A 27,718-nucleotide genomic window follows, 5' to 3' on the forward strand; every position below is an offset into this window, starting at 1 on the left:
AATAATTGTTAAAATTAATATTCTGTGAACTGTAGTGTCGCACAAATAATATTCAATGAATAATAATTCTACAGTCAGTCTTTTATTTTATTTAAAAATCTTTGAATAAATATTCTGAATTAAATAATCAAGTTACAAAATATGTTTCTTTGAAATGAATAATCGAAGTAACAGAATTAATTGTAACAAAAATGTGCGATTCGATTATTCTATGAATAATTTTCTGTATAACAAAATTCTGCAAAAAATTTGGCGATAAAATAAGGGTACACTGGGTATTTTTAATGTATGGGCTCCCAACTCAACTATAATATTCATTTCGATACAGTTTAGTCAACTATAATGAAATTGACCAATCACAGCTCGCCGCGATCAAGAGGACGAAACAAAACCATAGCTCAAAATAATTATTTATTTTAGGTTGTATAGTAGAAACAATTGCTTCCGAAGACAGAAACGCGCATGTGACACCCTTAATATAGCAACATCCATAGACTACGAAAACCACTTAGCGTTGCTTGATAGTCTCCATAGGCTACGGTGGCCGAAATCGAGAAAACAACTGTCTAAAAATTGAATTTAGCTCGGAGCAAGTACCAGGGCCTCATGACTTACGAGAAGGTGTCGTTGACCAGCCCGCTGGGGCGCGTACCAGTATGAAGGTATCGCGGCTGCGCACGTATCTTAGCTTGGATTATTTGTATGATTCTACTAGTTTAAAGTATTATTTTTGTTGACGCGTAGAAAAAGTATTGTATACAATAGTGATATAATCAAGCTATTCAATCTCGTACCTTACTTAGACAACTCAGCGAGCTTCGTTGTCTAAACACGGTACCTACTCGACTGATAAACTCTCTATTATATCACGATTGTATAAAATACTAATTAATTAGCATTTAATTAAGCCAATACAACTAATTGAATGGAAACGGCAGTAATTTTCAGAGAAAATTGGTTTAGTCTCACCTAGAAATGGCCTGATTGAATTTTACTCGGTTTTTAACCGACTTCGAAAGGGAGGCTATTCTCAATTCGTCGGTGTTTCTTTTTGTTGTTCCCAATGGGTGCATTACATTTGTTATAATTACTTTTCAATTATTATAGTTTGTTATATCGTTATTTTGAATAACGTAATAAATGGCATACTACCGTAATATCTAATTAACGGTATACATAATGTTATAATTGGTATAATGGTCATAAGGTATATTTACACTTGGTTTAATATACATTGCCATAATTATTACATACTCTAAAGCATATTATTTATTATAACAAGTGACATCACATAATTATTTGTGTGGCATAATAGTTGCATGACATATATGGGTTAGGTTAGGTTGGAACTGCGACTCCGCACAAACGAACAATTACCTAGCAAAAGGAGGGTTAGGTTAGGTTAGAACTTTGACCCTTCGTAGAATAAAATACCTATCAAAAAAGTGGTTTAGGTTAGGTTTGAACTGCGGGCCCCGCAGAATCGAAAACCGTGAAATAAATGGTTAGGTTAGGTTAGAACTGCGACCTCCCTAGAATAAAATAGCTAGCAATAGAAGTAGGCCTGCGTACTACTTATAAAAAATATGTAAAACTTTACGTTATTGTCTTATTATTGAATTAAATATGACAATAAATGTTATACAATATATGTATTTATACTTGATAAAATTGTATGAAGACGTTATACAAAATTATAATATAACAAATGTCATTATAAAATATGTCTATATACTATTTATAAATTATATTGCAATAGGCATTATACCAATGACAGTTTAGATGAAAAAACGTACTTATAATAAAAATTACATTATAACATAAAATAATATATAAAATGGCGTTATAACAAATGTATGATAGTTTTTAGGGTTCCATACCCAAAAGGTAAAACGGGACCCTATTACTAAGACTTCGCTGTCCGTCCGTCCGTCCGTCTGTCCGTCCGTCCGTCCGTCCGTCCGTGTGTCTGTCACCTGGCTGTATCTCACGAACCGTGATAGCTAGACAGTTGAAATTTTCACAGATGATGTATTTCTGTTGCCGCTATAACAACAAATACTGAAAACAGAATAAAATAGAGATTTAAATGGGGCTCCCATACAACAAACGTGATTTTTGACCAAAGTTAAGCAACGTCGGGAGTGGTCAGTACTTGGATGGGTGACCGTTTTTTTTTGTTTTTTTTTTTATATGGTACGGAACCCTTCGTGCGCGAGTCCGACTCGCACTTGCCCGGTTTTTTTTTTATAATTATATTAAGCATTACACACCCGTTCCCAATATTGTTAATTCAGGATATGTTGATAGAATTCTAGAGATATTGAATGTATTAGGGTCAAGCCATACATGCGTATACAGCTTGAGCCACGCCTGTTCCCACCTTGACCCTACAGTTAAAATAATTCTCCGACAATTTTTTTAGCAGATTATCGATTCGCAGACGATTCGCCGAACATCGTTTCGCAGAGTGATTTATTTGTAGATATAAAACGTCTAAAGGTATCTTAAAAGGTGTCGTATGACATATCCGATCCATATCGTATATTTAGCAAATATTTGATGTATCTTAAACTTCGAATCAGGCCGAGTGTGACATAAAAATGTAGGCATTATCAGTGGAGAGACTCTCCTGACTGATTTGTTAGACAATTTTCACAAAAGCATATTTTCCGAGTAGCGAATTTTCACATCGCATTTTATCACGATCGCAAATTTCATTAATCGTCTTTTTTAATGCAGCGATTTTTCATGTAGCGTTTTTCAATGCTCGTATATTTTACCAGTTGATCATTATATCACAAGCAAATATTTCCAGTAGCTTTTTTTTCGAAACTTTAATTGCCATACTGATTTTTTTAGTATTAGTAAAGAGTCTAACGTACGAAACTTTCTTTTCAAAAAATATTTCCTTTACATCTTAACTAGATGGAGCCCCGCTACGCGGGGCTCCTATTTCTGGACGGTTTGCCCTTCGGGCATCTGAAGCTACCTAACGAACCTAACCTACCTATTGATTTAGTTTAGTGTGACGTTCGTGAAAATAGTACACTTTGGGGGGAAAAGCCTAGGTAGATAGATACTGGAAATATTTGCTTGTGATATAATGATCAACTGGTAAAATATACGAGCATTGAAAAACGCTACATGAAAAATCGCTGCATTAAAAAAGACGATTAATGAAATTTGCGATCGTGATAAAATGCGATGTGAAAATTCGCTACTCGGAAAATATGCTTTTGTGAAAATTGTCTAACAAATCTCCTGACTTCGGGCAAACTCGGCTCTGTTCGGCTCAGCATTGCTTCTAGCAATTATTAGGGTTGACACAACTTTACGTCCCTTTGCGTGCACGACCACAGATAAGATAATTACTTGAATTTTGACAACCCTAAATAGTCGAAAGGGATAGTGACATACATTAGAAAGGAACAGCATGATTCGTCCCTGAATCGCGGTCAAACTTCGGTTTTGTAGGAAGTGTCCTGTCTGTACGGTAGTACTATTATTTATTCTGTGGCATAATATAGCCTACGATATAATGTCAAGGTCTACGAAATCGCTACGCCGTCTACGCCGTAGGCCGTAGGCTGTCGTCGTAGCATTGTTTTAGAAGGGTTATGGTAACTTTGTTATGGTAACCTAATTGTACACTCGGCATCAGATATATCGGAGCAGCCATGGTGTTCACCAGGGATGTTGCGAATATTCGCATCCACAACCGCGGAACTTCCGCATTATTTTCAAGATCCGCATCTGCATAAAATCGATGCGGGGCTTAATGCGAATGCGGATGTCGAACAGGAAGGTCTTAGCGGCGTAAGTGCTAGGTAATTTCGTCAATACCTTTAACGAAATCGTCTAGATCCAGAAAAGTCGGCCAAGTTTTAAATATAACGCAGCTATATTCTTGCTCAAATACTAATCGTTTCGTTTTTTTAAATAAAAATTACTAAAAATCTAATATTTGACGTTTTTTAAGAACCGTACGTACCTAATCTTGACATCCGCATCCGAATCCGCGGATGTGAGCCTTTAAATATCCGCATCCACATCCGCGGATGTCAAAAAATCTGCATCCTCAACATCCTTGATAGTAACTTAATTGTACAGTCGGCATCATATATATCGGAGCGGCCATGGTGTTCACAATATCTGAACACGCACTCTAACGCCTTGACAATAGATTTAGAATTTAGATATTTATTCTCATAGGTAATATAAAATTATAATATAAATTATCCTGTACTACACGAATTTATATCGTCAGTACATATAATTTACATTATTTAATTAATTCAAAAATACAATTTAATTACATAATTTACATTACGTTATCAAATAAATTCAAAAATACAATTAAAAATGTCTGAATAAGTAATATGTATATGTCAACAATTCGATTACAGGCGTGTTCAGATATTTGTGAGCTTCTTGGCCGCTCCGATATATCCGATGGCGACTGTACAAGTGTACAGGAGGCCGACTTTGATTTGATACGGTTTTCATATTACATATTTTTACACGAAATGCATTTAGGGTGATGTTTTCTGTTTGTTTGTGTACTTGCGCTAAACAATTGTCTAGATATTGTCTATATTAAAGATAACTCACGCTAGACCGGGCCATGCCCGGGCCGAGGCGTCCGACATGTCATTTTCTATGGGGTCTCTATTGTTTCCCAAATAGTTTAAAGTCATAATGTATTGTTTGTCCGAATTTTCGTTAGTCATAATTGATATCTCTCAGAAACGCGTAGCTTTTCAGGATTGCCATAAAACAAAACCATTTTTTTTTTTTAATTAGGGGGAAAATGCATTCCGCATACCACCCGGGTGCGGGGGGTGACCCGAGTGGTTATGTGGGACTCCCGTCTAGGCTAATGAGGCCCACGGTATACCCACTAAAAACCCCCCATATGCCGCCTCGCCGCCCTATTGGTGGGGTTACAGGAACGCTTGCGTACTCATCCGCGACGCCACCGGCGGCAGCCGCCCACGAGCGGCTCCTTCGCGAATGCCCGAAGGCCCTTCACGCTAGGCGCGCCAGATGGTTTGACGCGCCTTCCTCCTTGGCCTCCGTTCTGCACTGTAGCGGACCCCCCCGAGCCCGCCACAAGGAAGCCACGGGCGCCAGAAAGTTCTCCGGCACCCGGCGATAGATCAGGTCTATGGTTCTGCCGCAGAACCACAATTCGGCTGCAGAGGACAGGGAGAACGGCACATCGTAACACCGACACTCCTCTTCCTCTGCAGCCCCACCAACGCCGCTACAGCGGAACGGCCCCGCCAAGTTCGCAGGGGATAGGGAGAGTGGCGCATCGTAATACCATCACGCCTCTTCCCCTGCGATCCCACCTCGGCCGCCGAAGATAGGGAGAACGGCTCACCGGAATACCGACACTACTCTTCCTCGACGGTCCACCTCCAACGCGTCGCAAGCGGGCTTAACAAGCCCACTTGGAGCGTCCTCCTCGGGCCAGCCCGCCTCTCAAACAGGCCGGCCCTGGTTGCCTCTTCGCTTCACCGTGGGTGACCAAGCCACGGTTACTAAGCCCCTCCACCACGACAAGGTGAGCAACCCGCGGAGGGGCCATAAAACAAACCTAACCTAACCTAACCTATCTACAGAATAACCTTACGAAAATCCTGAAAAGTTAACGGTTTCAGTTTTATGACTAACGGTAACGATAATATGGCAAACAATACATATGTTATGACTTAAAACTTTATGGGAAACAAAGGGACCCCTTTTCTATGACGGCTAATCGGTGATCACGTGGTGCTTTCCATAGAAAACGAAGCTCCGGAAGCTCGGGCCCGGGCCCGGTCCGGTCTAGCGTGAGTCATCCTTTAACACATTCACTGCCAGCGACTCCCTAGGGGAGTTCACTGTTCGTAGGCGCTTTTCGCTACATACGGTTTTTCCCGTGTTATCGGCTACGCTCGAAGCGCGTAGCTCGGGCTGGCACTGAATGTGTTAACCAAACCTTACATATAAAATTTATGTTGTTATTTATTTATATAATGAATACATATGGGCCGATTCTTTTTCCGTTTTATCACATTTGTCAGATTTTGATAAAATTAGGTGGATAGATAGATACTCTATTTTGTACGATACAAAATAATATAAAATCTTCTACTTTGTTACGAAAACTTATGAAATTTTCGTAATTCGACGGAAATTTACATACATATTAAATATGTATGTAAATTTACAAAAATTTTTTGTTCCAAACTGGGATTTCGTGTTTATTTCGACCAAAATGAGGAGCACTTCAAAACTACCAAGTTTTATCAATATTTATTTATTTATTTATTTAAACTTTATTGCACAAAATACAAATAAAATGTACAAATGGCGGACTTAATGCCTAAAGGCATTCTCTACCAGTCAACCATAGGGCTAAACAGAGATGTAATAAGAATGGTGCGAGAAGAAATTAAGAGAATTTAATTAGGAACTATTGCAAACAACTGAAAAACATAATAAACTACATATACAATACATATCTGTCGAAAAAACAAAAATCGGCCAAAACAATGACTGCAAAAAAAACGATTTATTTGAAAATAATCAACATTTATTTTTGATTATTTCAGGTCACCGTCCTACCGCGCGCGAGCGAAAGAGAGGGAAGACCAGCCCGCGCCGACGCAGTTACTCGAGCCTGCGCCCGCGCACCGGCCGCAGCTGAAGGGGCCACGCCCGGTCGGCTCTAGTGTGTCCGGTACGTTGTCCTTGTCTAACACTTGGTCTTTGTGCACTTGGAGCATAAGGACCCTTTAGGCATGGAACGCCACATTTTTTTAAGGCTCAATCACATTTTCTGTGGTATTAACATACTGTCTTAGAGCGTTTTCACATCGTCCGATCCGATATCGGATGTAGGATCCTACATCCGCGTAGTCAGGCCGCGGGGGCGCGCCCGGGCGCCGTCTTTAGCGGTCACGCACACTACAATACGCATTATGCCTACACATACGCACACAAACAATTAAAAGTACATTTCAACGCAAGTGTGGAAAGTGTGTTATTATTTACGGGTTCCGAGATGTCTTTTATGAGCCGTAGGCGGCTTGATTGATTCTGTACGGTAGTTTAATAATTACTTATTCTGTACCTTCACTTCCAGTGTATATATATTCTAATAATCGGGCGGGGCGGCGGAAAGCGTCGAAATTTTAAAACGTAACAGATATAAGAGCCTCGGTAGAGAGTACCATTTTGTACCATTTGGAGTCGAAACTCTAGGTCCATGGGATCCCAGCGCGCATAAGTTGTTCGCAGAAATCGCGAAGCGTCTGGTTGACGTAACTGGTGACCGATAGCTGGCGGCTACCTCGCACAACGTATCAGCATCGCGATACAGCGAGGAAAGGAGGTTATTAATTTCTTTTGGTAGCACCACTGTATATATGTATATTGTATGTAAATAAATGATTTTTCATTTTTATTCTAATAACAAACATTACATTGCAGACTCCATCTCCCTATCCTCTCCAGTGACGTGCGCCTCCCCCCGCGATGCCGAAGGCCCCCCCATGCCGAGCGGCGTGGCGTCTCTGCCTGAAGACCATAGGGCACAGCTACTGGGCAGGCCGCAGCAGAGGACGAGACGGAAGAAGGCCATGCTCATATATGTGTGTGCGGCGGATTCACAAGGTAAATTGAACCTAATGACAAGGTTACAAGGGCAATTTGGGTTTTTACTCGTATAGTAATAAAAATCATAACAATCATCATACCTACATAGGTAGGGTAGAGAAGGGGTTGTAATCAATGTGTGGAAGGGCGGCACCGTCGTCGAACCCAAGCCCTAGCAGTGTACTTAAAGCGGTGGCTCTTTATATATTCTCCTTAGCTAGAGTTAGACCAAGACAAGTCTGCGACGATTATGATAGCACACGCAGTGCAAGTGTTATTTTATACGTCATAATTTCAAAGAAGTAACTGGTCATCTAATATATCAGAAATAACAATACATAAGTATATCAGTTTTATATAAACTAGAGTATGTAGCGTTAAGTACATATTAACAATTTTGCTTTAGCTTTCAAATCTGTACCTATGCCTTAACATATGACAGTTGCAATACTAATTTGTCAAGATGTCTTGGGACTCAATACTATAAATGTATTTAAGGATGAGTCACGTTAGACCCGGCCGTACCCGGGCCGAAGCTTCCGGCAAGTAAAGCCCACGTGATGCTTTCCATAGATACGATGCGCGGAAGCTCCGTCCCGGACACGGTCCGGTCTAACGTGAGTCATCCTTTATCCCACAGACTGCTGCGCGGAGAAAGGTGCGCTGCAATGCGGCGCCGCAGCCCGTCTACGGGTGCGCGCGCGACGACGCGGCTGGAGGATCCACGTGGCGGACCTGCACTGGCGGTCACCGCTCGAACAACAGAGGGACCATCGCTTCCCCGTGCTGTGTATAGCTGAACTTGCACGTACGTCTACTTCATACACATAAAGGCGCGCTGCAATGCGGCGCAGCAGCCCGTCTACGGGCGCGCGCGCGACGACGCGGCTGGAGGATCCACGTGGCGGACCTGCACTGGCGGTCACCGCTCGAACAACAGAGGGACCATCGCTTCCCCGTGCTGTGTATAGCTGAACTTGCACGTACGTCTACTTCATACACATAAAGGCGCGCTGCAATGCGGCGCAGCAGCCCGTCTACGGGCGCGCGCGCGACGACGCGGCTGGAGGATCCACGTGGCGGACCTGCACTGGCGGTCACCGCTCGAACAACAGAGGGACCATCGCTTCCCCGTGCTGTGTATAGCTGAACTTGCACGTACGTCTACTTCATACACATAAAGGCGCGCTGCAATGCGGCGCAGCAGCCCGTCTACGGGCGCGCGCGCGACGACGCGGCTGGAGGATCCACGTGGCGGACCTGCACTGGCGGTCACCGCTCGAACAACAGAGGGACCATCGCTTCCCCGTGCTGTGTATAGCTGAACTTGCACGTACGTCTACTTCATACACATAAAGGCGCGCTGCAATGCGGCGCAGCAGCCCGTCTACGGGCGCGCGCGCGACGACGCGGCTGGAGGATCCACGTGGCGGACCTGCACTGGTGGTCACCGCTCGAACAACAGAGGGACCATCGCTTCCCCGTGCTGTGTATAGCTGAACTTGCACGTACGTCTACTTCATACACATAAAGGCGCGCTGCAATGCGGCGCAGCAGCCCGTCTACGGGCGCGCGCGCGACGACGCGGCTGGAGGATCCACGTGGCGGACCTGCACTGGTGGTCACCGCTCGAACAACAGAGGGACCATCGCTTCCCCGTGCTGTGTATAGCTGAACTTGCACGTACGTCTACTTCATACACATAAAGGCGCGCTGCAATGCGGCGCAGCAGCCCGTCTACGGGCGCGCGCGCGACGACGCGGCTGGAGGATCCACGTGGCGGACCTGCACTGGCGGTCACCGCTCGAACAACAGAGGGACCATCGCTTCCCCGTGCTGTGTATAGCTGAACTTGCACGTAAGTGTACTTCATAGACAAAATTGAGGGACTTTTAGAAGTGGCGTAGCGTGAACTAATCTAGCCGTGGGCGAAATCACATCTGCGAGGCCTTTTTCTTTCTCTGGTCTCGAAAGGGCCTCGCGAGAAGCCCCCCTTGGGCGCGAGGCCGTGGGCGACGGCCCATTTCGCCCACGCCTAGCTACGCCACTGTTTTAGAAGCACAATTGCGGAAAATCGTCGTCTCAAATCGCCCGCTCGTTGGTATGTCCAAAATTCAATTATGAGCTACAGACTTATTATTATCTTGCTTCCAGGTCAGTCAGAGCTCGGGGCGGTAGTCCCAGTGTTGTTCCTCAACTCTGGTCTGGGCACGCCGCTCCTGCCCCACACGCTGGAGTGCGCCGACTTCAAGGCGGCGTTGGACGCCGCTCAGGACGAGGCCGACAAGACGCTGCTCAACAAATGGTACAAACATACCTCCTTTACCAGTGTTGTTCAACTCTGGACTGGGTACGCTACTCCTGGCTCACACGCTCGAGTACCCCGACTTGAAGGTGGCAGTTGACGCCGCTCAGGACGAGGCCGACAAGACGCTGCTCAACAAATGGTACAAACATACCTGCTGTACTAGTGTTGTTCGACTCTGGTCTGGGCACGCCGCTCCTGCCCCACACGCTGGAGTGCGCCGACTTCAAGGCAGCATTGGACGCCGCTCAGGACGAGGCCGACAAGACGTTGCTCAATAAATGGTACAAACATACCTGCTGTACTAGTGTTGTTCAACTCTGGACTGGGTACGCTACTCCTGGCTCACACGCTCGAGTACGCCGACTTCAAGGTGGCAGTTGACGCCGCTCAGGACGAGGCCGACAAGACGCTGCTCAACAAATGGTAAAAACATAGGTACCTACTGTAATAGTGTTGTTCGAGTCTGGTCTGGGCACGCCGCTTCTGCATCATACGCTGGAGGCTGGGTGCACCGACTTCAAGGCGAGGCCGACAAGACGCTGCTCAACAAATGGTAGAAATACCTTCGTGAGATGTAGAATCCTACTCAAACCTACGCCATTTTGAAAAAGATTCAAATACTAAATTGACAACAAATTACCCTTTTTGAAAAATGTGCCTTATAAAAAAGAACAACCGGACAGACTGACAACCGTTCAGTTCAGATTGTAACGTTAATGGGGAGACTACGTCCCTATGTTGGTAGGGGAAGTAAATAAGTACTACCAACTCGTTAGCAAAAATAAATTATTTATTTATAAAACTAAAATTTAAGAAAGGTCGTGGGTGGTCAAGGCCCGTCTAGATTTACGCCCGAGATCCGGTACTGCCCTGGCTGGTCGAGGGTCCGCAGCAGGTGGGTGACACTCGTCAGCACTGAAGAGGAGCAGGGGCGACGGCGGGCGAACGGCTATGGCTCCAACCCTGCCGTCGAGATGGTGGTGAAGGTGCGCTGTTGCTAGGTCGGCCGACGGCGATTTTTAAAATAGAACGACGCACCCTGTGGATTTCCAGACGTCTTAGTAAAGTGTTCCTGCTCGCTCTGCTATTGTGAACACCCTGTGATGATGATGATGGGACCATGGGAAAGCCGGTGCACCAAGCAGAAAGCGTGTTTGTGTTCACAAGCAGAGCGGAGTTACAAAAGCGAAGGAAAAGCACAGAGTAAGGAAGGAAAGAAGAACAAAGAAGTGAATTTAAATAAGTAGGATTGTACGCACACATACTTACTCGTACCCGCCACTACGAGAACAAAGGAAATTGCAGTATCATTCTACATGGCATTTAGCAACAAGTGAAATGTATGATTTAAAAATGAATTACGCTAATTACGGAGCAAATAACAAAGGAGCTACTTTAACACTAAAACTTAAACTACTTTTCCTAATAAAATAACGTTCAACACTTTGCACTTACCAATAGGTGGGTGCGGGGAATCTTTAAAGTACGAATACGTCGCGAATCATTAATTAAATTTCAAAGAAAGGTGTCCGCGCACACCTTAATAAAATATATTAGTACCGCGCGCTAGACGACACGGTTTCCCCCGTGTGCGCAACGGCACAACCGTATACGACGGCGAGGTGGCGCGGACTGGATGGCCAGTGGTCAACGGGAGGGGACAAGCGCGCGCGCAGCCGCTTCTCGATCCTTCCATGACGTCAACCAATGGACCGGTCACGAGTACAGTCCGTACGAATAAAGTGATATATACAATACTTACCTATTATAATTATTTGATTATTTATACCTATTAATTATAATACTTTACAATAGTAAAGTAGAATAAGACGATTACTGTAAATATAAAGTTGATGAATAAAATTGTATAAATAATAATTAATTCATTTCCATAAATAATAATTGATTAAAATAAAAGTAAAATAATAATTCATGCGTTAATAAATTAAAATCTATTATAAATAAGTTATTTTTATTTAAATTTGATTAATTTAATATGTAAAAATAATAAAATCTAAGCTTATAATTAAAACATGTACGTACAACGTTACAAGATACAGGAAAATATTTTTCCCCAACCTGAAACTAAGACTTTCGCTCTGATTTGGTGAATTATATCGACATCTCACACCAATAAGTTTAATGAACAAAATCAATTTGATTATTCTAATCTAATCTTTAAACCATCTTATCAACACAGGTACAGCCTAGACGAGAGCAGGACGCCGCCATGCTACCGTCTCGTTCGCGGCGCGCCGGCGCGCTGGCGTCGCGAGATGGCGAAGGCACTCAACGTGTTGGTCCGAACTCTGCCTCAGGAGGCGTGCGACGCGTACCTCACAACTGTAGTAGAACAGGTACCTACTATAAAAAATAACTTTATAGTTGGTACCATATACCAGCATATACTTACAGTACAGACACGAGACGTTGTTCAAGGCCTTCAAAGTGTTGGTTCGGACTTTAACCTCAGGAGGCGTGTGACCCATACCTTACAATAGTAGTACCTAGAACAGGTACCATTAACAATTAGAAGGTACCATATACAAGTAGGTAGAGACATAGCTAAATGGCTAAGGTACCTACTCAACGTGTTGGTTCGCACCGCACAGGCATCTTCGGTAATAGGAGTAAATACCTAACTAATACGGAAGAGAAACAGAAATCGCATGATATCTCCTCTCTTCATGAATACCTCATAACTAATAGAATTTCCCCATCAAAACAGCTCCGATTTATCGACTTATTTATCTGCACCTTAGATTGGCCTAATATTGCCATAGAACGAGACGCGTGGAAGAAAGAGAGGGAGGCCTTTGCCCAGCAGTGGGACACAACAGGCTAACAAATAAATAAATAATAGATGCGTAGTATATCATAATCAAAAGTCTCACGTAACTCACGATTGCAGAAAAAAAAATGGTTGTCTGTAAAGTCGGTTTACGGGCGATAATTTTGCGTGATAACGTCATATGAAAACATTACAATTACATTACGTAACGTTACCATGGAGATCTGTCCATAACGTTACCATAGAGATCCGTCCACAACGTCACACTTTTTCGTGCATGCTACCGGTGTTCATCGATTTATAAGACGTTATCACGTCAAAAAAAACATGTCTTTAAGGCGTTAGAATGTAGACATTTTCAAGTGCCATTTTCGCTCCGATATCAACTTGTTCAATAATGGCAGGAAGTCCAGCACACAGTCCTGATGAGCGTGGAGGCGGCGCGGCGCTGCGTGTGGGTGTGCCGCGCGGGCGCCGCCGCCGCCGCCGAGCCCGACGCGCCCGACGCCGCGCACCACCAGGAGCTCACGCGCCGACTGCACAATCTACAGAAGGATTTGAAGGTATGATTTCGAAGGAGCAAGTAATAAACAGGTAAGAGAATATCCTACCGACTGCGCCATGTTTAGTATGAAAGAAAGAAAGAAAATACATTTATTTACGTCGTATTATGCACAGGGAACGAGAGTCAAAGACGAACACTGCTTTACGACTGTTTTATTAATTTGTTCAACCACCCTACACATACTACACATAATACATATATGACAACACCACCAGGAGTTTACACGCCGATTGCAAATTCCACAAAAGGATTTGAAGGTTGAAGGATTTGAAAAAGCATACTGTGCAATAATGAGCCACCTAGGCTTACACGCTTGTAGCGGGAAGCATGCACCTATCAGACGCTCTAGGCCTTCGGCCTATTTGAGCACTAACCTTCCAAAACTCGGCCTTAGGCCTCGCATGGAGGTGCGTCTCTCTCAGACGGTCTTCGACCCTATGCGGAGTTTGGAGGACTTGCGGTAAACGCGCACCTTTTAGTCGCTCCGGGACTTAGGTCCTACCCTACAGTCCTAAGCGAACCCAACTTGCACTCATCATCATCATCATCATCATCATAATTTAAGAGCTCTTGTCGGTGGAGTAATCGCCACTCTTCTTTTTTCTGTTCTAAAAACACTAGCATACCTAAGGTGCGCCCCTCTGGGACTCTTCGGCACTACGCGGAGCTCGACCTTCGGCCTCCGCAATGACTGTCCACGACACGTTTCATGTAAACCATTGCGTCCCTGATACAGCCTACCCGCATTTTGTATTTCAAACCTGCGATTTGACCAGAATTCTGTTTGCAGCTTCATCTAAGCGAGCGCAACATAATCAGAGCGTCGGTCCGCGGTCGCTCGGCCCCCGGCGGCGAGGACGAATACACTGAGGGCGTCCGTTCTGCCCTAGGCGAGCGACTGGACGCGTTGCTCGACACGCTTATAGGCGAGAGCGAAGCGCCTGCTGGCTGCAATGGAATACCTACAAGGTAAATTCGTTGGCAGGTAGACTCAGTACAAGTACCACTCACAGTAGGACTAGGTACCACCAGCCTTTGGGTAAGGAATAAGGTAGCTATATCGAATGGAATGGAAGAGATCATTACTCACAATCACATATAAATTGTTCAATGCAATTGTACATTGTAAAATATTGGTAAAATATCCATGCACCAACGACAGTCAAGTATACAAATTTTACAATGAAAAAGTCGCCAAGCTGGTCTGATGATGGAGACCGAAACTGACTATAGACTATAGAACTATAACAGAAAGAAAACTCATTCATTACGTTTAGGCTTTAATATGACTCGTAACTCGTAAGTAAAGTACGGTCAGCGATAAAACTTTTATAGAAAATGATTTTTCTGACAAAAACGAAGAAAATATTAACTACCTAACATACTGCTTCAAGACCTTCTAACGATTAATTATCTTGTTTAATACTAAGATTGTCTTAAGATTTTGATCGAGAGATTTATGCTTCCAGCTTGTTCGACGAGTTGAACGAACACCTCACATTCTGCCAAAAGTCGGCTCAAAGTACCTCCAACCGGGAGATCACTCTTAATGAACTTAAGACGTGAGTATTGCTGCCCTAAAAAGGTATAAGGTATTGTGTTTTAACTTTCTCTATGATATATAGCCACTTCTGCTTCTGCCCTCCTTTAACCTTCTCTTTTAAAGGGCTATTATAGTTTGGCCTGGGACTGTCTCATTTCAAATATAGACAGAGATAATCATACTTTGTCTTACGCTAGTACTAGCACCCGAAAAAAGTTATGAGTATAGTTTTTTCTTCTTATTTACTGACGAATTAGGTTTTACAGACTGCAATAGCCAATGACCTTCAAATTGATGTTAATTTAAACAGTTTTTAACAAAAAATATATATATAAATTGAGAAATATATTAATAATCTGTCATGAATGGTCTTGAAAAAGTAGTAATCATTAACAGAACCAAAGTACAGCCATGAGGCTGCAATTAATACATGATTTTTAGAATGGTTGATAGCTAGACAGCCTTTTAACCATTAATTGTTGTTCCAGATACGTGACCGGCGACAGTCAAGTCCCACTGGCATTGATAGGGGGCGCCGGCTGCGGCAAGGCTACTTTAGTGGCCCGAGCGGCTACATTGGCACCTACTTGGCAAGAGGACCTCGCTGTTATTATCAGGTATGTTGGTAACTTTACTCCACAAAACACACTAGGGATAAGATAGACAAGACTACGTGTTCTAGAGAGTCCAGGTCTCACTGGCATTGATAGCATTTAGAACATCCTCACTCACTTTTTATTGGACGAGAGGGCGACACCCCGCAAAAGCACTCTAAGGGTAAGACAGACAAGACTAAGTGTCAGACAGTCCCACTGGCATTGATAGGTTGCGCCGGCTGCGGGAAGGCTACTTTAGTGGCCCGAGCGGCGACATTGGCACCTACTTGGCAAGAAGATCTCGCTGTTATTATCAGGTATGTTGGTAACGGTACTCCACAAAACACACTAGGCGTAAGACAGACAAGATAAGTGATTTAGAGATTCCAGGTAAGACAGACAAGACCACGTGTCAGACAGTCCCACTGGCATTTATACGGCGCCGGCACCGGCAAGGCTACTTTAGTAGCCCAAGCGTCATCATTGGCATCTATTTGGCAACAGGATCTCGCTGTTATTATCAGGTATGTTGGTAATTGTACTCCACGAAACACACTAGGTGTAAGACAGATAAGACTACGTGTTCTAGGCAGTCAGGTCTTACTAGCATAGAAACGTTAGTATTTAGACCAGCCTCAGCCTCTATAAAAGGCTACACTCCGCAAAAACACTATGGATAAGACAGACAAGACCACGTGTCAGAGAGTTTCTTTCACAGGCCATAAAATCGGTACCTAGGCTTCAGCGTGCGACCTGTAGTATTTCGAACCGCCTCAGCCGTCTGGCTAATGCAATGCGTTTTCATAAAACGGGCGGTAACTTTACTTCTTTCCCATGATTTTGTACCTGTAAGTAAAAACGGTATCCTCAGGAAACCTGACACCCACCTATCCAAAGTGGCCCTGACCTGGAAGAGGCCCGGCAAACGGAAACATGGTCGCCCTAATTCTACTTGGCGCCGTTCTGTGGAGCAAGAGCTGCGTGTATTGGGGATGGGTGGGAGGAGGCTACCCAAGTTGCCCAGGACCGAGTCAGTGGAAGAAAAAGATTCGAGCCCTACACCCCAGCAGGGGGTAACAGGATGGAAAGAAGAAGAAGTAAAAACGGTAACCAGCATCAAGAGAACATTTAATAAGCCAAGTTTGTTTGTTATAGATTTGTGGGGCTGACCCCGCAGTCGAGTAGCTCGCACCAGCTGCTCAAATCCATCGTGGACCAGTGTCATGTGCTGCACGCTGGGACGCCATATCGCGGCAGGAATGTAAGCATGACATTTTCTCTGTTTTATATTTTTATTCCCAAACCTTCTTACAGTTAGTTTCAATTTCTACGACACTACCTGCACCATTCACTAACCCGGGGACCGGGGTTAACCGGTTAAACATGGAGTTACCCTGGTTACCAGTACAATTTGACACTGGGTTAACCCTGGGTTAGTGGGGTGGTGCAAGTGGGCTTTAGACACTAATGAGTGACGTAAATATTAGATAAATAGAATAGTCGTCAACAAAAGGACGTTGAGTATTAATCCCTAATGAGAATAGAGAGCTTTTATTCGAAACAAAATAAAAGAATACTTAACATATAAGCCACGAAATTTTGAGACTGATCTTTAAGTTCGGCAACTTGCACATTGCTAACTTTTCCATATCCTCCTAAGGTCCAAGGTCCTACCTATACTACTTATTCAGTTCAACGAAATTTAAATCATATTCGATTGGAACAGAGTTGCTTTTACTTTGTTTCGTTCAGTTTTGGAACAACGCAAAATCAACTCTATTTCCTCCAATGTAGGTTCAAATTTTTGTGGCAAATTTTGCATTTTCATTTGTACACGTGGCGATGTTAAAAATTAGTCGATTGTGCTTGGTGCAACTGGCCTTTAAGTATGATTATAAATGTGTGTACATCAGGCGTCTTATGGATGGCTTTATCCACGTGATAAAGTAACCGTCACTTTTTAACACCGCGGGATAGAAAGTGACGGACACCGTTTTATCACGCTCTCACGTAGACAAGAACGACCAACATATCCGTACATGACTTATGAAATTAAATTAAATGAAAAAATTTATTTCAGACAACTAATGGCCCATACATAAATACCTTAAAACTAGCATACATATTATAAAAATATATTTTAAAACTAAACACTTCAAATCACATTATGGCTGCGATGCATTACGCAACCCCGCAGTGTCAGGGAGCCGGCCGCGGAACCGCCGAAACTTGACACCCTTCGGCCAAAACTCCTCCTTGGTGAAGGTCGCTAGATGTTCAGTCGGAACGCTCACCACAAACTAATTAAAATTCGCATTGTGTCGAGATTCCAACTTCGTGACCCTCAGGATGAATCCGGTATTCGTTCTCACATACTTTACGATGTCATCGACCTATACTCATCGACTTATATTCATATTTCTGTGGTATAGGACGTAGCATCACTGTCAGCGGCGTTACCAAAACTTCTCGGCGCACTGGGGCGCGCCCGACCGGCGTTACTGCTGGTAGTCGGGGCAGACGCGCTGCGAGGTGCGCGTTGGCTGCCTTCACGGTTGCCAGGCAACGTTAAAATGATTGTTACAGTCACCGAAGGTAATTCAAATTGAATATTGCTTGTTCATCTTCAATCTGCTGAAATGCTAAGATAGTGGCCTGTCCAGAATGGGGCATGGGACATTAAAAAACAAAAAAAAAATTTGTAGGGTGACACGAAGCAACGTGTAACGGGGTTTGAAAACGCCGAAATGTTGAAAGCGGCAAGTACTCGGCACGGCACCCACGATTCGGTCTGTACGGCGTGAGCCAGGAAAGACCATGAGGAGGTTTATTATTATTTATTTAAGTTGACAATTGTACCTTAACAGCTAAAGCCACAGCGGCACAAATTGGGAGACAGTAATACTTATACCTAGGGTACACAAGTATTTACATAACAATATTATAAAATACTACTTACAGGCATCTCTCGCTCTATCACTCTCTTACACTCAATCATCAGTCGTCCAATTGCACTTACAAACAAATCACACTCTGGGTGTACCTCGAGCACGGAGTTGAGCAGAGCGTGCGCGCGCGCGACCGGCGCCTGCGCGTGCGCCCGCGTGCGCGCGGTGCCCTCCGCCAGCAGCGGGTGGCGCCGCGCGCGAGTGTACTGGTTAGGCACAAATAATCGCATGAAGGCCGCGACAAGGGCTACGCTATCTATTCTTTTTCTAATAACACCGATCGTGAATTTCGCCAAAGAGAGCATCCTCCGTAACTGGAGCGAGTCGTACCCTAGGTGTCCCTGCAGAAACAGAGTAGGGTACATATACGGATAATAGGTGTGTTTTTTTGTATAATGCCCTAAGATACGACTTTTGGACTTGCTCCAGCATAATTGTATATTTGCTTTCATGCGGACTCCACACCACTGCATTCGTTTCGAGAATGCTGCGCACGAGTGCCGCATACAACACGCGCATGGCTTCCACAGTCAGGGGCGCTGAATTGCGCAGAACGAAACCCAGTCTGCTGTACGCAGTCTTAGCCACGGCCTGGACATGTTCGCGAAACGTTATATTTGAGTCAAAGAGAACTCCTAAATCCCGTACCTGTTCCGAGCGCGATATGCCGGCGCCGCCAATATTGTAACTAAATATTTGAGGTGTATGGGACCGGGTGAAAGACATCATTTCGCATTTACTTGCATTGAAATAGAGTTCATTTTCAACACTCCAACGATAAACTGCCTCTATGTCCCGTTGCAGCTCCTCGCAATCCCTTTGGCTTTGGATCGGTTTAATCAATTTCACATCATCAGCGAACATTAGCACTGTGCAGTGATGCACTTCGACAGGCAGATCGTTTATCAGCAGCACAAAAAGAAATGGTCCCAAGTTGGACCCCTGACTGATACCAGAGCGCGTGGGGTAGCTTTCTGAAACGTAAGGACCATACTTCACGTACTGTTTTCGATCGGATAGATAATTCGCAAAAAGATTTATAAGTCTGGGTGTGAACCCCATAGCACCTAGTTTTAAAAGAAGGACGTCATTATCTACCCGATCGAAAGCTTTTTGAAAATCCAGATAGACGACGTCCACCTGAGCTTTCTTATCCAACTCGCGTGATAAAATATGGGTCAACGTGAGCAGGTTTGTGGCCACCGATCTTCTGGGGAGAAATGCATGCTGTGTACTGGTTATGTGAGGCTGACATTGAGGGAGCAGTTTGCAATGTGTCGCCGATTCAAAAACTTTTGCCAGGGCGTTCAGAATTGCAACGGGACGATAGTTCTCGACTTTAAGTTTAGATCCCTTCTTCGGAATCGGCGTTACCCTCGATCTCTTCCAGTCAGTTGGGTATACCCCAGAATGAAGAATGAGGTTGAAAATGAACTCTATCGGACCCACAAGACTATCAATACAACCCTTGAGCACAAAAGCCGGTATCGCATCCGGTCCAGGCGCCGACCTAGGTTTTAGTTTTTTTACTGCGTTCCTTACGTCATTCTGTGTAAAACCCCTGATATCAATACACCTCGCGTCAACAGGCAAGGCCGCGCTGGCTACCTGTGGGTCTAGGACAGGTTCATCGGATAGAAAAACCGAGCCGAAGTGAGACGCGAACGCACGGGCGGCATCAGCGCCTGTGTGCTCTACATCCCCGCGCGTCACTCTCGGTTCCACACCTCCCTTGCAACGTAAGGAATTTACATGGGACCAAAATTGAGCCGGGTTACGAGATAACCTCTCGGACACGTTTTTCATATAATTATTTTGTGCCTCAGTTATGTCAGTTTTTATTTTTGTACGAAGCTGACTATAGCGGTCATAAAACAATTTATTTCCCGACCTTTTCCATTGTCGATGGAGATGTGCTTTTAGCTCTATGTCACGGATGATTGCTCTCGTATAGAAGATTGGGTAGGTACGACTACACGAGTGCTTCCGTATTTTCTTTGGAATCCAGCGGTGGAAAGCGTTATACAAAGTGTTATTTAAAAACTGGACAGCATCATCGGAACGACTCATATTGTATAGTTGCTCCCAATCTGTATCCCTAATTTCGCAATACAATTGGTAAAAGTCACCCTTTGAGAAATTCCAGTCGTTTTGTTCCCCTATGTTGGATGGCTCCATTATAACCCTACCTGATACGAGCATATAACGGGCTTGGATAATGATAGGCGGATGGTGCCCGTCGATCTTAGATAGCATTTCATGCGAGTCCGCGGGCCGCACACACACCGCTCCGCTCAACTCCTGGCTCGCCAACACTACATCCAATATTCGTCCATTTACATTAGTCACTGTATTGTACTGGGATACGTTACAAACATTAGTAAAGCAGTGAAAATACCTTTCTACATTTGCATTAGCGCTGTAAAGATTTAAGTCTCCTAGAACAATAATCTTTGAGCAGCCATGAATTAAACACACTCTTTCCACTGAGTCAAACCATTGAAAATACACATCATCATTAGATCCAGGTGGTATGTATACTACACAAACATAAATATACTGCCCGGAGACTGAGAATCTCGCCCAGAGGTCTTCACCCTGAGCTGTTTCGTAGGACGTCAACCTCTCTAGACACAAGGTGGTGGGAAATGTTCATCTTCAATCAAAAGAAAAAATCAATCAAAATTCGTAATCAGATTCATTATGGGAGCGTAGGTTCGGATCCTACCGACTGCGCCATATAAAATATGTATTGTACGGAGGAATAAATAACACTAAATCTTTATTCATATACCCACACATATGAAAGTAGGTACATATATATACCATACTTATACCATACCAAACTTCCCTTTAGCTAAGAATACACATACAGATGTGTCCATCACATCTGTCTTATTATTAATTACCGAAATGGTACTAAGGAAGTCACGCCACACAATGATGGAAAATTCTTCATATAAACCTATCCGAAATCGCCAACTTGTTGACAGTTGTTTTTTGTTAATTTACTGATTCGCTGAGGCGCTACCTTCACAGAAAATTGTGTACCTTTTAAGGTTACCTAATTTACTATAGTATAGTTTGTCAAAGGACCGTCTCATTTCAATCATAGACAGAGAGAATCATACTATATTTGTCTTACACTAGTACTAGCACCCAAAAGAAAAGGATAAGTATAGTTTTCCTGGTTCTTACTAACTGACAAATTGGTTTGACCAACTATTTTTTTTTTCAGAAACCGACGAGCCCTCAAGCTCAGCAATAATGGCGGTGTTATCCTCCGAAGACGGGCCTAAAGTCGTCCGCGCGCCGCCGGTCGGCGCCGACGAGGCTCGCGCCGTGCTCGCGGCGTGCGCGGCCGCTTACAGCAAGACGGGTGCGGCTTCACCGCCCGATGCGGCGGTGAAGGCTGTGCAGAAGTGCACCATACCGCTTTACGCTAAGGTACATTTTCCATTGTTGACAAGGTCTACTGTACTCGCTGCGTGTGCGGCCGTGTATAGACGGGAGCGGCTTCACAGAAGCAGCAGGCTGTGCAGAAGTGCACCATACTGCTTTACGCTAAGGCACAAATTTGAATGATCACTCTCCTTCAGCGTCCACTCTAGGGCTGCGTACCTACAGCAAGACGGGAGCGGCTTCACCGCCTGATGCGGCGGTGAAGGCTGTTCAGAAGTGCACCATACCGCTTTACGCTAAGGTCTATATTCCAATGATCACATAGTTCACTCTAAGGATCCGTATATCAAGTCGGGAGCGGCTTCACCGGCTGATGCGGCGGTGAAGGCTGTGCAGAAGTGCACCATACCGCTTTATGCTAAGGTATATAAAGATAAAAGATAGAAAATATTTTATTCAAGTAGGCATATTACAATGCGCTTATGAACGTCAAATAAAGCTATACCGGCTCCAACCGTACGCCTCTGCCTCGAGAAGATTTAAATCCCCCCTCAATTGGAGGAGGGTATCCCAATACGGGACCGCGTATAATTAACATGCATTACGAGTAAATAAGAAAAATACAATTTAAATTACTATAGAATTCATGCAATTATACTCAGTAAGTATATAACTTTATAGAAATATGATAAAAAAAAACATATATATACATGAGATCATACAAATACGTAGCTCTTTCAGAAAACATATCAAATTCTTACAAAAGTAAAAGAACATAAAATCAATAAAAGAAATGAGAATACATATTATATGAATCTGACTGATTGTCATGAGATGCCTTCAGAAAATTTGATGTGCTTTCTTATCTGAGCTGAGTCACCTATAACTCTACACATAATACAATGCTTTTAAATGCTACTTGTTTTTATTACAGTTTCTGGTTTGGACCATGCATGTTTGTCTGTCAAGTAGTCCTCGACTCTGTAATAAGCCTTCAACATCAATGACTTTTTTAGGTAATTCTTAAGAGCTGGAAAGGGTAATCTTAAAGCAACCTCAGCTAACTTGTTATAAAAAATAATGCATTGCCCAACGAATGACTTTTGTACTTTACGAACACGAAACTTTTTGATAGCAAGCTTATTTTTATTTCTAGTATTATAGTTATGGACATCAGAATTCTTAGTGAAGGAGTCTAGATTCTTAACAACATAAATAATACTATCATATATGTATTGGCCTATTGGGAAGCTACAGTTAAAATATTAATTTCTTTGAAAAGTTCTCTTAATGATTCACGCACTCTTAAATTATATATAGAACGAATGGCTCTCTTTTGTAAGACAAATATAGTCTGTATGTCAGCTGCTTTGCCCCAAACCAGAATACCATATGACATTACACTATGAAAATAATTATAATAAACAAGGCGAGCTGTTTCAACATTAGTCAATTGTCTTATTCTCCTCACGGCGTAAGCGGCCGAACTTAATTTGTTTGCTAGTGTTCCTATATGAGGGCTCCATTGTAGATTTTTGTCCAATGTTAAACCAAGAAACAGTGCTTTATCTACCATCTCTAAGCATTCATTATTCAAAAGTATCTTAGTATCGACTGGTTTAACATTCGGCAAAGAAAGTCTAATGCATTTAGTTTTCTTAGCATTAAGAAGCAAATTGTTCATAGTAAACCAGTTAAGTACATCAACGAGTGTACTGTTAATTACACTGTAATCGGTAGATTTCCGATCAACCTTAAAAAGTAATGATGTGTCTCATGTGTCATCAGCAAAAAGAACAATTTCACAAAGATTTTTTACTACACATGGCAAATCATTTATATAAACCAAAAACAGGAATGGACCCAAAATAGAACCTTGTGGCACTCCTAATTGGACTACAGTTCCGCTAGATCGGGTATTGTTTACAACAACTGTTTGTGTTCTATTGCTAAGGTAAGAAGACATAAAGCTCAGGGCATTTACTGACAGACCATAGTGTTATAATTTCAAAATGAGCGTTCCATGATCCACACAATCAAATGCTTTAGAAAGATCACAAAATATGCCAATTGCATCACAAGAAATTTCCCAAATATCATAAATATGTTTAATGACTACCAAAGCAGCATCGGTCGTGGAACGGCCCTTTGTGAAACCAAACTAATTGCTTGTAAGTAAATTATGTCCCTTGAAGTGACCCAGTAGATCATTTAACATTAACTTTTCAAAAACTTTACTTAGTACAGGAAGTATTGATATTGGACGGAAATTAGCCATATCACTCGAATCACCCTATTTAAAAAGAGGTATGACTTTGCTATATTTCATAAGATCTGGAAACACGCCCTGTGAAATTGAAATATTATAAATTACGGCTAAGTAAGGTGCTATTACGTCTAAGACATGACTAATGACTCTAACTGATGTTCCCCATAAGTCTTCCGTTTTCTTTAAATTGAGTGACTTGAATGTTTTAACAATATTTGCTGAATCTACTTGACTAAACTCAAAGTTAATATTACATTTCTTAACATTAGCACAAAGTAAGGAATGAGCTCGAGACGGAGATGAATGTAGACATTTCGTGGTATTAATTTTAGAAAAATAATCTTCGAATGCCGAGGCAACATCGTTGTTTGACATGGTCAGTTGTTTATCCGTGACAATGTTGACTTGACAATCGCGTGATTTACATTTACCAGCTTCGTATATATTCCAATGATCACATAGTTCACTCTAATATGGTTCCGTATAGCAAGTCGGGGGCAGCTTCACCACCTGATGCCGCGGTGAAGCCTGTACAGAAGTGCAGCATTTCGGTTTACGCTAAGGAACATTTTCCAATTATCCGTCAACTCTAGGGTTGTTACCCGCTGTGTGTAACCACGTATAGCAAGATTGGTTATTTCTGATTGATTTCGATCTCAATAATACGTGGATCCTCTAGGTTCTCTGCGATAAATTGTTGTTACTTAACTCCTTTTTATAACAGATCCTAGCCTGGCAAATCTCCCTATCAGCGGAAACCTTCACCGAGCAATCCGAGCCAGAAACAGCACCAGAACTGGTCATTTGCGAGGACCTGGAAGGTCAACTGACGCAGATCCTGATCACCACGGAGGCGGCGCTGGGCGCCGAACGGGTTAAGACGTGTCTAGCGCTGCTGACGGCCGCGAGGAGGGGGTTAGATGATACGGAGATATTAGACATGCTGGCACATGATGAGCTGTTTAGAAGTGAAGAGACATACTGTGAGTAACTCTTTTATTCTCTTCTTTTATATACTGAATCTTTAACTTAACTACAATAGCTTGTTACAGACTGCTCATGTTAAGTAATAATATATATATTACCTATATAGTACATTGTTAACCAAGGGATGAAAGGGGGCCTTTCATCCGAGTTAAACACTCTACTTTTCATATCGAATACGAGGAAAGTAAAATGCATATGTTTTTAATAACATGCCTAAGTAGGTTAAAGTATCGTTATTTATGGAATGGGGAGTCAAATATCAGAATGGAAATTGTATAACAAATCCATTTATACCCAAATTTCAATTGCTTATCGTAAAAAGAAATACCCTTTAGAACAACAATGACCCTCTTTCAGAGCATGACAAATGAAAACGACTATTTCACAGTACCGTGGGCGCCCGCGTCGCTATTCTGGCCGCAGCTGGCGGCGCTGCTGTCGCCGTGGCTGCGCTGGGACGCGCGCGGCGCGGCGCGGTGGCGCGACGCCGCGCTCGCCGGCGCCGCAAGGGACCGCTACCTGCAGGACTGCGAGGACCAAGTACGGAAGACTTTGGTTGACTATTACGAGGTATGTACATAATTCCATCCCATCTTGCGTGTTGTAATGGATTTTCGTTCAATATTGACGGCTTAGGCCGTCAAAGCGCCCGCTTGCCAAGTGCGGGTTTGCGCAGATCATTGCGTCCACACACTTTTCTACAAATTATTACTTTTAGGTTCTATTATTTGAAAACAGTCGTGTCTCATTGCTAGGCAAAGGCCTCCCCCCAATTTCTGTCTGTGAGCTACAAATAAGTGAGTTACTTATTGCCCTATGACGATCTTCCCTCCAATGTTTTATACGCCGGTCTTCTCCACATTAAATAATAAATAAATAAATATTATAGGACAATTTTATACAAATCGACCTAGTCCCACAGTAAGCTCAATAAGGCTTGTGTTGTGGGTACTAGACGACGATATATATAATATACACATATATATAAATACTTATATACATAGAAAATATCCATAACTCAGGAACTATTTATTTGTGACACAAATAAATGCCCTTACCAGGATTCGAACCCGGGACTTCCTGCTGCGTAGGCAGGGTCACTACCGACTAGGCTAAAGCCGTTGACATTGACCTTAGTTATGTATGATATAACATTCAAACGCTTTGCATCACTAAATTGTTATGTTGCAGGGCGTCTGGTACACGGAAAACGACCCGAAGATGGCCGGCCGGCTTATATCGCAAGAAAACAAATTCTCAGACGAATGGTAAGACTAAACTTGTTGCATAAGTACAGTCAGCAGCAGAAGTTCCTAAGCGGGCGAGGTGTTCAAAATGATCTTGACACGACTTTACTGTTAAGAGAATAAGAGCGTGTCAAGGTAATTTTGAACACCTCGCCCGCTTAGCAACTTCTGCTGCTGACTGTACATTACTAACTTTTTTAAAACCCCTTCTTAGAACGGTAGTCCATCTGTCCAATATATTTGTCCAATTGATGAAAGAAAGGACTATGCGTCAAAATTGCCCCAAAACCAACAGAGTTGAGAGTTAAATCATTAGATAGGTATTTCTATGTACTTTATTTCGTTCTATGGGCACCAAGCGGAATTCCATTGCAGAACTGAGTTATTGGTATTTTAGTCAAAATGTCGTCACCCTTATTACCTAGGCAATAGAGTCCACTGCCGGGCGAGCGCGGCAAATCATTCGGTGTGCTCGCCCGGCGGTGCGCGAACATCTACCCTGCAGCAACTAATTTACTTATTCAGTCTCTATTGCCTAGGTAATAAGGGTGACGACATTTTAGCTAAAATACCAATATCTCAGTTCTGCGATGGAATTCCGCTTGGTGCCCATAGAACAAAATTAAGTACATAGAAATCTAATGACCTTACTCTCATTTCTGTTGCCGTTGGGTCCAGGCTCCATACAAAGTTGCCCATGGTCCTTTAGTAACTTCATCAAATTTAATAGAAACACCGACATTATTTCGATGAAATATTACGAATTACGAATGAGATTTCATTCAAATTTTTCGGTGAAGCAAAATATCGTGAGGAAACCGGACTAATCCTACTAGGGCCTAGTTTCCCCTCTGGGTTGGAAAGTCAGATGGCAGTCGCTTAGTTGCCAAGCGGACCCCAGGCTCCCATGAGCCGTGGCTAAAAATGCCGGGATAACGCGAGGAAGATGATGATGATTTAAATCAAATTTTTAATCTCAAAATTCAAATTATACTCAATTTCTGTGTAAGACCTAAGACCCATTAACTATTAAATTCATATAGGTAAGGTTTTCCATCACTCTAAAACGTTACACTAGTCCAGAACTCTAAAAACACATTTTTTCAGCTACAACACTCGGAAACTGGACGAGCTACCGTTCCAACACTACCACTTATCCAAAAACGAGCCAGAATCATTCGCCACGAGACCATATTTCACCGAACTCAGCTGGGTTCACGACAAGCTTGCGGCTACCGATTGCGGGCATTTTCTGGAAGACATCGCTTTAGTGCACTTAGACCCCCTGCCTGAACACATTGAGATACTTAAAGAGGTAAGTCGCATGCCACTCAATAGTTAGATCAATAGGGTAGGCCTGCTAAAACAAGTAAACATAGGTATTTTTGATATTGTTACCCCGGTCAATAGGG

The 27,718-nt window shown here is 43.2% G+C and overlaps 1 protein-coding gene across 1 annotated transcript in view; it reads left to right on the top strand.

Annotated features, from left to right (window-relative positions):
* LOC134800631 (NACHT and WD repeat domain-containing protein 2) overlaps positions 1-27,718 on the top strand; it is a 73,575-nt gene that overhangs the window by 34,674 nt on the left and 11,183 nt on the right. Inside the window, exons 3-22 of the mRNA XM_063773116.1 lie at positions 6,606-6,733; positions 7,486-7,668; positions 8,291-8,458; positions 8,659-8,808; positions 9,009-9,158; positions 9,359-9,508; positions 9,805-10,044; positions 10,264-10,381; positions 12,159-12,315; positions 13,154-13,312; positions 14,105-14,283; positions 14,784-14,876; positions 15,346-15,474; positions 16,609-16,714; positions 17,886-18,048; positions 21,640-21,848; positions 24,797-25,055; positions 25,448-25,629; positions 26,251-26,327; positions 27,414-27,621. Of these exons, the coding sequence (XP_063629186.1) occupies positions 6,606-6,733; positions 7,486-7,668; positions 8,291-8,458; positions 8,659-8,808; positions 9,009-9,158; positions 9,359-9,508; positions 9,805-10,044; positions 10,264-10,381; positions 12,159-12,315; positions 13,154-13,312; positions 14,105-14,283; positions 14,784-14,876; positions 15,346-15,474; positions 16,609-16,714; positions 17,886-18,048; positions 21,640-21,848; positions 24,797-25,055; positions 25,448-25,629; positions 26,251-26,327; positions 27,414-27,621 (3,208 nt within the window). The remainder of the gene's footprint in view (positions 1-6,605; positions 6,734-7,485; positions 7,669-8,290; positions 8,459-8,658; positions 8,809-9,008; positions 9,159-9,358; positions 9,509-9,804; positions 10,045-10,263; positions 10,382-12,158; positions 12,316-13,153; positions 13,313-14,104; positions 14,284-14,783; positions 14,877-15,345; positions 15,475-16,608; positions 16,715-17,885; positions 18,049-21,639; positions 21,849-24,796; positions 25,056-25,447; positions 25,630-26,250; positions 26,328-27,413; positions 27,622-27,718) is intronic.

This window comes from Cydia splendana, chromosome 20 (genome assembly GCF_910591565.1).
Source record: "Cydia splendana chromosome 20, ilCydSple1.2, whole genome shotgun sequence".
NCBI lineage: Eukaryota > Metazoa > Arthropoda > Insecta > Lepidoptera > Tortricidae > Cydia > Cydia splendana.